The sequence below is a fragment of the Macadamia integrifolia genome, chromosome 11, assembly GCF_013358625.1.
Source record: "Macadamia integrifolia cultivar HAES 741 chromosome 11, SCU_Mint_v3, whole genome shotgun sequence".
NCBI classification, from domain to species: domain Eukaryota; kingdom Viridiplantae; phylum Streptophyta; class Magnoliopsida; order Proteales; family Proteaceae; genus Macadamia; species Macadamia integrifolia.
In genome coordinates, this window is record NC_056567.1 from 13,199,548 (window position 1) to 13,210,247 (window position 10,700).

At 37.0% G+C, this 10,700-nt stretch overlaps 1 protein-coding gene across 1 annotated transcript; it reads left to right on the forward strand.

The window, feature by feature from the left end:
* The first annotated feature begins 270 nt into the window (after nucleotides 1-270).
* On the forward strand, nucleotides 271-7,032 carry LOC122092664 (protein SRG1-like). Its single transcript, XM_042662894.1, has 4 exons — nucleotides 271-628; nucleotides 5,231-5,478; nucleotides 6,154-6,478; nucleotides 6,569-7,032. Exons 1-4 carry the CDS (start codon nucleotides 380-382, stop codon nucleotides 6,833-6,835), a joined length of 1,089 nt encoding a protein of 362 aa, XP_042518828.1. The 5' UTR covers nucleotides 271-379; the 3' UTR covers nucleotides 6,836-7,032.
* Nucleotides 7,033-10,700: the final 3,668 nt, after the last annotated feature.

The window sequence follows — 10,700 nt, forward strand, 5'->3', positions numbered from 1 at the left end:
TATTGTGCCACAGAGGAGCTCAATCCAATATATACGATCGATTATGATACACAATCATGCACAAAGCTATGAATGAAATGAAGCTATACGGTGATGCACCTAACTCTATACTATGGCTTTGTGCATGATCGTATACAATGCACGGCTGTCCATAGAATATTTTGCCCAAATATTAAACCAAAAAAATAATTAAGGAGAGGAGATTTCTGATGACTTAGTCTAGCAATCCAATTTTGACATGGTTTCGCGGCGTTGCTAGAAATTGGTATCCTTCCTCTAAATATAAATATTCTACTTGAAGAGCTCAAAAGAAGTGAAAATTTTTTTACTTCCCAACCCGACAAAGTTTTGAGTTCTGCAGAGCAGATTTGCCACAATAATGGCGTCCAAACCTGTAAATTTTGGAAGTTCTCTAGCTGTACCTAACGTTCAGGAGCTGATGAAGGTGCCCATCAACACTATCCCACCACGCTACATCCGTACCGATCAAGACCCTCCAATCATCTCTGGTGCTGCCACACTCCCTGCAGTCCCAGTAATTGACTTGCAGAAACTGCTGGCAGTAGAATCCAGTGACTTAGAACGGGCCAGGCTACACTCTGCTTGTCAAGAATGGGGTTTCTTCCAAGTAAGTGATTATTGTTTTCATCTTTATGATTCATGTTAGAGTTTCAAAAGCTTAATTTAAAGTTAGTTATGTCACTATTTTAAGCATGACTCGACCACAGAAATTGGGAAGCCAACCCTCCTCCCAAAGAAATAAGGATATATACCAAGAAGCCATGGTTGATCTAGTTTACTGTTTAGTGACCAGATTAATCTAAAATCCTTGGGCAAATAGTATTCCATTTGGTTAAATCTTTTGGAAATTCTCATCTTCGAAAGGAACGAAACAGAAATAAAGAAGCAGACAAAAAGTTGCTCTATTGTTGTCGTAATACCATTGACAGAATAGCACAAAACAAAAATGGTACTGAAATGGGATCATAACAGTACCCATTACGTTTTTGAACCAACATCCATGGCTGTCCACTTCAAATTAAGTAACTATTTCTAAGCGATTCCACTCTATTACAGGGGTTCTATCTAGCGGTAAGTACCCATTTCCTAGTGGCTTTACTCTAGCATCAGGTTGCCCATTCCAAGTGAGGGTTGGGATCGGATCAACTGCTCTGATAACATTAATACGAACATTGGGAGAACTCAACCCCCATAATTCGGCTTACAAGATGTGAAAACTGAAACCATATCAACCCATACCAAATTGCTTTCAAAACCAATGTGGAATCAGCCCTTCATATGACTTTTAGGGGATTGCAACAACTCTGCAATTTGATACTCAAACCCAAGCCTCCATTGTAGCATTCTCTTTCCTCTGATTCTTCCCATTGTCTCTACATTGGTTTCTTGATTAGTTTTTATATACATGTTCCACTCGTGTTTTATCCCTTGAACTCATACTTGGATCCTCATATCTTGGATGCTTTCTTGGACCATCACTCTCCCTCATGGTAAACATCTCTCTCTTTTTATAGAACACCTCTTCCACCCTTGTAATACTACACCATTTGGAAGCTCATGATAACCGACCCACCAAATCTTACAGTTGTAATTTTATTTAATTACCTGTTTAAATGGGCAACACTTCCACGTTACGTAAATAAAATTAAAACTAAACTAATAAGGAAAGAAGCGTGTAGAGTTTATTTATCTGACTAGCAGTGGCCTACACCGATCTTGAAAGATTGGAGAAAACTTCTCCCTAAGGCTTGGAATCGGTTTTGAATTTGAGTCAGATAGGAGCTTGAGAGTTATGGATAGTATATGTTCCTCTCTTTTGTTTTTTCACTCGGTAGTTTTTCTCATGCATGCTCTTATAGATTTCATTTTATCAACCTCTCCTCTCTCTTTGGTCGATAATCATAGATAAGCATCAAAGGTGAAGGAAATTTGGGAAAGAAAAGGTAAGCTCAAAAATCATCATTGCCTCCACCGCCCCCTCTCTCCATTCACGAGATAGAATCCGCTGTCTGTACGATCACCTGGTCGTACGAATCAGCGATCAACATCTGCCCCACTTTATGCCATTACAAGGATAAAGAGGGGCATATCTGAAAACAAAAAGGACAGGTGTCGGTCGCTGACTCATACAACCAGGTGATCGTATAAGTAGCAGATTCGTTCTCCTATTCACTCCCATGTATTATAACAATGAGGTCAAAAGGTGAGTCATAGAATTTTCATTAGATAAGGATTGAATTCACTAAATATGCTCTAGGATGAGTCGATAGGTGTCCAACAATGGAGATAAAAACCAAATATACATGGATAATTTAGGTAGGAAAAATTAGATTTTATCTCATCTAATCCTAACCACTTGACAGATGTCCAAAGGAGAGGGTATTGTAGACAATTAAGAGAAACCTTAAATGGTTTGTCTAGCCTTAAGACATCCCAAGAGAGCTTAAAGTCTCAAATGGCATTTAATGTGATCGAAAGGGGGGGGGGGGGGGGAGAGTGGGCTGTCCGTTTGTCTTGGCTCAAGCCAAGTTGACTTGGACTTCACCTATATGGCTAAGGTTTTAACTTTGGCTAAAAGGGATGAATTTGGCTTAGTTTAACATGAATTTGGGCTTCATTTAGCCTAATTAAAAAAGGGTTTTAGCTTGACTTAGTTATCTTCAAATGGGTTGAATTAGTTCATTGCGTTTTGGTGTTGTCCAGTAAGGCTTAATGAGGTTCAAACTTTAGGAACACATTGTCAAACATCTAGTTATTCAATTTTCACGTGGGAGATATCAATGGATTCTTAGTTTCGAACACTGTTCAATGATGACAATGATCGAACATTTGTTTGGCTTGATCGCCATTTTATAGTGGAAGATGTTATTGACCCTCTAGCGGTCACCTCCCCATACCATTGAGCAGTATCGGGCTGGATCCCTGAGATTTCCTATGCTCAACCATATTCCATGCATGCACACAAAATGCATTAGGTTAGGGTAGCTAGATTTAGCTAAGTTGACTGGGTTTGATCAGAATTAGCTGAGTTGGCTGGGTTTGACCAGAATTGGAATTCCTCCATGAAAGAGAGCATTCTAACCTCATCTCGTCTATAAACCATCATTGTTGGAGTGTCTACAGAGACCATCACCCTCACCTTCGACATTGCCATCGGCAAGGGAATAGCCCGCCAGAGCAAAGATCTATACTCTATTTACACACGAATCGATAAATTGGCTGACAAGAGGCATCCACTCGTTGCTCTTCCTGAATTCTTAGAGGAAGCAATGATGTAAGACTGAGATTACTAGATTTTGCTGTGTTTTTCACAACTAGATAATATGCTATGTTTTTTTTTTTTTTTTTTTTTGTTGAATATCTTCTATGGGATTAGCTTTCCTAAACCAATGAGTTAGCTTCCAATGAATAGACTTCAGGTAGGGTTGAAGGAAAATCCAGTCTTGTCTAACACACCACGAAATAAATCCACTAAGGGCTGCCATAGAGACCGCTACAGAGTCACATTCCACCCACAAGTTTTGAATTTGCAGATCCTTTGCCATCAACAATCCTGCCACTAGAGCCTTAAATTTTGCCTCATAATTCGTTTTAATCCTAGGTAATTATTAATTGAAGATGTTACTTGGGCTTCATCTTTCTGAAAGATTCCGCCAACAACAGCTCTTCCTCGATTGCCTAAGAAGCAACCGTCAATATTAAATTTCACCCAACCTACTTGAGGAGCACACCAAAAAAAAAAAAAAAACCTCCTTAATGAAACGAGCATTACGAGGAATAATAGGGACACTGATTCTTCTAGAGCACAGAAAAGCTGCCACCAAATTTGCATGACCCCTGAAAGTGGGCAATTGGTCCTTTAGAGAACCCAAAACCTGTCTTAACACAAACTTTTCATGGGCCTTCAAAATGCCTCATGTTCATTAACCTGCACAAAAAATATGGAATCAAAACAAAACCGATCCGTCAAGCTTCTTTTAGAGAGTCCACCTTCTCTTTCTCTTTCCACCAAAAAAATAATTCATTTAATGAGCCCTGCTACTGCTACTGCTGCCATCCCATGTTGAAAAAGTTTGCAAAATAATTTTATATGGCCTTAGAAAAACCGCATTCCAGTATAATATGATGCATCGACTCATTGGCCCCGAACAAAGATCACATCTTGAGGGTAGCAGAATTCCCTTTTTACAAACAATGTCGTCCGTTCATAACTTCCGCAACACCTTGATATCATCCAATCTAACCATCGGATTCACTTCTAATTTTGGCAACCAATTATAAACTTCTGAAAGGCCATGTGACTAGAGTTGCATCCAGTTTTGAAGGATTTTGACTAGGTGACTGATATTGCACTAATTGAAGGTAATTGATTGACCTGGTATACTAGATCATTGAGAGTAACTTTATCTCAGCCTTTAGTATTTAGATAGCCATAGATCATTTGATCCACAACTTGGCTTTGATTACCAGATATCATTCAAGACCAACATTAAGCAAAGAACTCTATTACAATAACGATCAAACTGGAAGGAAAAGGTATCATTCTTTGTAATTACAATTCTTGCCCCGTACCTAGAGGATGTATCCAAATCTTTCTTGGACAAGATGATTGCAATCTTTGAAACAAGTCGTCTTGTTTCATACATGTGTAAGGACCATTGCAATGTTATAAAATAATTTGAACTTGTGAAAACAAGAACTATATAGTCAGCATATAATTTCAACTTATGATGCAAGACAACAATCTTAAAAAGGGAGGGGGGGTTTACCTGGATTGGTTTTACTAAATTCTGAATATTACTACAAATTTTGGCTAATTTCCCAACATATTTTTAGAAGTCAATTTCCTCGGCCGGGCTAGGGTTCAACCCATCTGGGGATTTCACTGACTGATGGTGAGATGTGCTGGGGTGGAATATGTAACCTTGGTTTGGCTACAGTTGGCACCAACATGACTAAGGCTACACATTGTACCCTATATTCTACCCTAAGTTGCTTGGGGTCATGGTGATCCCACGAAAGAGCAAGCTAAAAAAGACCAAGATAAGATATTGAGAAGCACAGATAAGAATTGATTTTGTTAATAAGAATGACTTAGATGTTGGGCATCTTTATTTTTTAATTTCAATATTGGATTCATGCAGCCGACCCCATTTAGTTGGGTTAAGGTTATGGTTGTTGTTATTGTAATGACTGAGATGTGCTGCAGCTGCTAAACCATGGAGTCAGCTCTTCACTGGTGAAGAAGACAAAGTTGGAGATTCAAGAGTTCTTCAAGCTACCAATCGAAGAGAAAAGGAAGTTTTGGCAGCAACCAGGAGCTTTGGAGGGCTTTGGGCAGGCGTTTGTTGTATCTGAGGAGCAGAAACTTGACTGGGGAGACAGGTTCTACATACAGAGCCATCCAACATACATACGGCAGCCCCATTTATTTCCCAAACTCCCCATTCCTTTCAGGTTATTTCCCTATGGATCCGTTTGGTTGCAATGGAAATTTAAAAGGAAGGGAAGTCATATTTAAAAAATAAAAATAATAAAAATAAGAAATAAAATAAAATAAGTAAATAAAAATAAAAAAGAAAAGAAAATTAAATAAAAAAGAAAAAAAGAAAAAACCTTTTGTGATAACTATCCCTTGTGATCTTATGTGATTGTATAAACTAATTCAATTTCTTATCATATTTAATAATGATATATTTTACATTTAATTTTTATTTTGCAATTTTTGGATGCAAAAAAGTAAAATGTAATAACAAAATATGAAATGATTTGCAGTTAGTGATATAGTCATGTAGGGTAATGATTACAAAATTTCGTTTTTAAATTTGAAAATTTTACTTGCATGCCTTCTTTTAATTCCCTTGTGATCAAACGGAGCCTACCATTTTCTAGTTAATATTAGTTTGTTGGTTTTCTTATTATAGTCATTTATTGTGTCCATGTTTATTTTATTTTGCTCGACGGTTAGTTTCTCCTGGAGTCTAGCTCTGCTCTGTTATTGTAGTCTGGAAATTTCCAGTCTTCCTCTGTAAATTCTTTTTTTGTTTTCTTTAATATAAATGTGCTTCTAGAGAAAAAGAGGTTCTCTCTCTCTCTCTCTCTCTCTCATATGCTAAAAGCCTTCTCTTGCAGAGACACATTGGATGTTTATTCCTTGGAGATGAAAAAGTTGGCCATGGCCTTATTAGAACAGATGGGGAAGGCCCTGACGATGGAGACTGGTGAGATAACAAAGATATTTGATGATGGATTACAAGGAATGAGGATGAATTACTATCCTCCATGTCCTCGACCAGAGCAAGTAATTGGCCTTTCACCACACTCAGATGCCGTGGGTATAACCATTCTTCTTCAACTTAATGAACTTGAAGGCCTTCAGATAAAAAAAGATGGGAACTGGATTCCGGTTAAGCCTCTTCCAGATTCTTTCATAGTGAACATTGGAGACATCATGGAGGTAAAAGACTTCATAAAAGGAATATTGTTAGCCTCTTGGTCACTATTTGGCCTTTCACCACACTCAGATTTGGTTTCTTTGTTATGATAGATTGTAAGCAATGGGATATATCGCAGCATTGAGCACAGGGCAACAGTGAACTCAGAGAAAGAGCGGCTCTCCATGGCAATATTCTGTAGCCCAAATCCTGATGGAGAAGTGGGTCCTGCAAGAAGCTTGATTGGCCCAGGTAGACCAGCATTGTTTAGAAGGGAAGGGGTTGCAGATTACTTCAAAGCACTGTTTGCTAGGAAGCTTGATGGAAAAAGTTATATAGAAGCCATGAGGATTCAAAATGGAGAAGGCGGGGCTAATTGAGTTTATATGTACTCAAGAACCAATATGTGCTCAAGAATTGTCAAATGCTAATAAGCATATTTATAAATAATGCGCTAGGGTTTCCACCTCCGACGCCCATGTACTAATTCTGGTGAAGGAGGAAGCCCACTCTAGAATTTTCAAATTGAAGGGGACTATTTAAGACATTTCACTGTCTTAGGGAACAATGACTCTGCTTCCCATAAATAAATTGAGCTTTTCTCTAAACTTGCAAATGTGCTGTCGTGTTTAATAAAAAAAAAATTTGTGGTTTATTCAGGCAACTGGAAGGAAATTTTAATTTATGCATGGTCAATTCAAAATTGCATCTCTCTATGTTGAGAATTATCACTCATTAATGAAGTCTGAGACTTTGGATGTTTTCATGTATTTTTTAGCTTTCTCTACCTTATAACTTAAGCTTTTAGGTTAAAATGTTGAATTACATAATATGATATTAGAGCATCCCTTATTCCTCCAATGATTGTCTTTCCATGTGCACCATGCACTCTCAACATTCATCCCTATTAAACTACCTGTAGCTAGAAGAGAAAGAGTGATTTTCTCTTTCCCCTTTGCCCGGAAGGAAAGCACTGAATAGAACTACTTTGGCTGCTGTACTTTGAGGACTTCGTAGATTTTCTAAGGTACAACCTCCTGAATTAGTTCTACGATAGAAGTTTTTAGTGTACACTCAGAGAGAAATCTTTCACTCATTGAGAAGTAAAAACCTGTGGCTTTATTTTCCTGAAGATGGATGCAATTCAAAGAAGTGGAATTTGGAAGTGCTGCTAAATTAACATTTAGGTTTCAAAATAACAAAGCTTGCATTGTCTTTGTGCACTTAGGCACACATTCGCCATCTCATCTTCTTCTATTGCTCTCTTTTTGTTTTTTCTTTTGTAAGAATCAAGAAATATATTCTATTTTATTTGGGAGTCCTATAAAAACTCTAGTACATAGGATGGTGAAAAAAGAGAAATTTGCAAAGCATGTGAAGAAAAATCTAAAAATGTTGTGTAAGTGCACTTCATGACTAATCATGAACTTGCATACACTTCTAATGCAACCAGAACACTTGTGATCATTCGTAGATACTATGGAGCTGAATCATGTATCAATCACACTCCTTAAGACTACAAACGCCAATGGTGCAATCCAACTAATGTGAATTAGCCTTCAAGATGAAACAACCCCGCTGGTCATCTAGCAATTGTTACACTCACTTGCTAAGCCACATCTAGACAAGGGCTCAATCAATGAAAGGAAGGTGTTATGAATTTTTGCTTCATTTTAAAAATTTTAAAATACATAATCCCCCATAAGATTCAAAATAATGATCAAAACAAAAATGGAATAATTAGCACATTAAAACTGGTAGGATTTGGATTTGAATTTACATCAAGTCTAATAAATCACTCTACAGAATACATGTGAAGTCAGACTTTTGAAACTTGATATAGCTAACTTACTTATCGTCCACATCCTACAATTCAACTCTTTCACATCCCTAATGTAGGTTGGGATTTCAAATCCGATCAATTCAAAACTCAACACGAAAACCCTCACATTTTAGGGGAGATCCAAACCAAGATAGCTCCTCCCATGCGAGATTGGGGATCCTAAAAATAATCCCATGCGTCAACATTAAATTTGGAACATTCCAAATAACATGGAATATGGAAAATCTAGTAATTTTGAAAAATTGCCGTAATTCTTCCTTCTTTTTTGGCAAGTCTAGTTCAATATGTGAATTACTAAATATGGGAGATATACTTTCCTAATCAAGCATGGTTCCTATTATGGTAATATTGGTTTCATTAACAAGGAGTTTTCTATTTTGCACGAATGTATCATATATATATATATATATATATAAGTGCATGTACTCATGCTTCGTGAGTAATCTTTTCATGGACTACTTTATCCTTATTGTTTATTTAAATATATATATATATATATATATCTCATCTTTTCATTATCTTCTTCTTTCTTACTTTTTCTATTTTTGGGTACCCTTTACATTTTGTGCAATTAAATATTTATTAAAAAATTAACCTGTTTATTCCAAAATCTCTCTCTCTCTCTCTCTCTCTCTCTCTCTCTCTCTCTCTCTCTCTCTCTCTCTCTCTCTCTCTCTCTCTTTCTCTCTCCTTACTACCTAAAATTACTCTCCAAAGAAATCTCTCACTCCTCTCTCTCTCGCACTTTCTTTTTCCTCTACTCTCACATTCCTCTCTATTTCTAAAATATAATTTATTATATATTATCCTTATTAATTCTTTTCTCACCTTTTATCTTTTTTTGGTAGAATATCCCACCTTCTATCTTGCGATAGTCTATATCTTTCTATATTTTCTACTAAAAAATATCTATATCTTTTTATATTCTCTACTCTGATTGCTTTCCTAGTTTCCTTTAATTTCCTTATTATAATGACTCTTTTTTCTTTTTTCGAACTTTTTATACGATATATCCTTGCTATAGTCTCTCTTTCTCCTCTTACATTCCATGTCTTTCTTATAGAGATCTCTTCATTTCCCGATTTCCTGGATCTATCTCTTTCCTCTCAAGTCTAAATCTTAACTAAAATGAAATTTTCTAAAAAAAAAAAAAAAAAAAAACTAGAATGAAATTTCTTTACCCAAAAAAAAAAAAATCTCCCACGGTAAGGCAAGTAGAAAAAACGAATCTCTCTTTATCTCCTTTCGTGTCCTCTCTCTTATTACGAATTTTCTCACGAGTATTCTCAATCTAGACCTCCCCTTTTCCGGCGACCACTCAGGTGAGCTGCTATCTCTGCTATTCCTACAATCACCAGGAAGTTAACTAGATCTCTCTCTCTTCTTTGTGTATCCTTTGTAAAGAAAATGCAAGCCTTCATTCTATGATGTGTACAATTGTATGGTTTTATAATTGTGGAATGGGCTTTGAAAATGCAGTGAAGTTCATGCTGTGAACCAAAGGTGCCCAGCAGTTCATCAGAGCTGCTTGGGTTATGAAGCTAGCTTTGAAAATATGGGGAATTTCTGTTGCCCCTATTGCTTATATAGATGTGTAGATGCTGAATCTAAGAGGGCAAAGAAAGAGTTAGAATCTGCAAAAAAATGCTTTATCTATATTTTGTGGTATGAATGTGGCAGAAATTGATGTCAGAGGCAAGCAGACCCATCTATTACCAGTAGAGAAGAGGAGAGGAGACAATTGGTCATGCAATTCATATTTCCCCAATCAAACAAATAGCTCACCTAGCAGAGATGATGTGACCACAGGTTGTTAACCCATCACAGGCTTCAGCTATTGAAATAAATACCAGTGGAGAGGAAAATACTGGAGACGAGAACAAAGGGGGCGTTGCCTTGGAAAAGTCAATCAAACCCCAAGGCGAAACTATACGGTCAGGAGCTCCTCATACTTTAAGAACATTTATTTACAAAATATTGTAGGAAGAAAGCAAATATAGAAGTCTATGGACATGCTCCAGTCCTTATTGATTGAGCTGTAAACTTTTCTGACTTGCAGGTCAAACCAAACATCTCCAAATTTGTTGCAATAGGAAACGGCTTTGGACAGCTGAAGAGGAGGAGATGCTAAAGGTATCAGTTACTGGTGTATGTCATATTTTAAACAAACATTGCTACTAAATTGAGCTAAAACAAGCATAGCCTTTTACCAACTACTTGGGGTCAGGTCCTCATACGAGAATCATTCTCGTGTGCGGTGTTTGATCTACACTTGGACTCCACTTAATCTCTCTTTTATTTAATTGGTTTTTATTTTGAATGGAGTCCAAGTGTGTCAAACACTGTACAAGGACCTGATTCGGACTCGGGCTACTACATCTTCATTTGTGCCATAAGAATTC

What these genes read in the sequence shown, in the direction of transcription:
- LOC122092664 (XM_042662894.1), top strand. Translation starts at nt 380, where the DNA reads ATGGCGTCCAAACCTGTAAATTTTGGAAGTTCTCTAGCTGTACCTAAC. An exon ending in AAGAATGGGGTTTCTTCCAA is followed by an intron (nt 629 to 5,230) that starts GTAAGTGATTAT and finishes GATGTGCTGCAG; the next exon opens with CTGCTAAACCATGGAGTCAG. An exon ending in AAACTCCCCATTCCTTTCAG is followed by an intron (nt 5,479 to 6,153) that starts GTTATTTCCCTA and finishes CTTCTCTTGCAG; the next exon opens with AGACACATTGGATGTTTATT.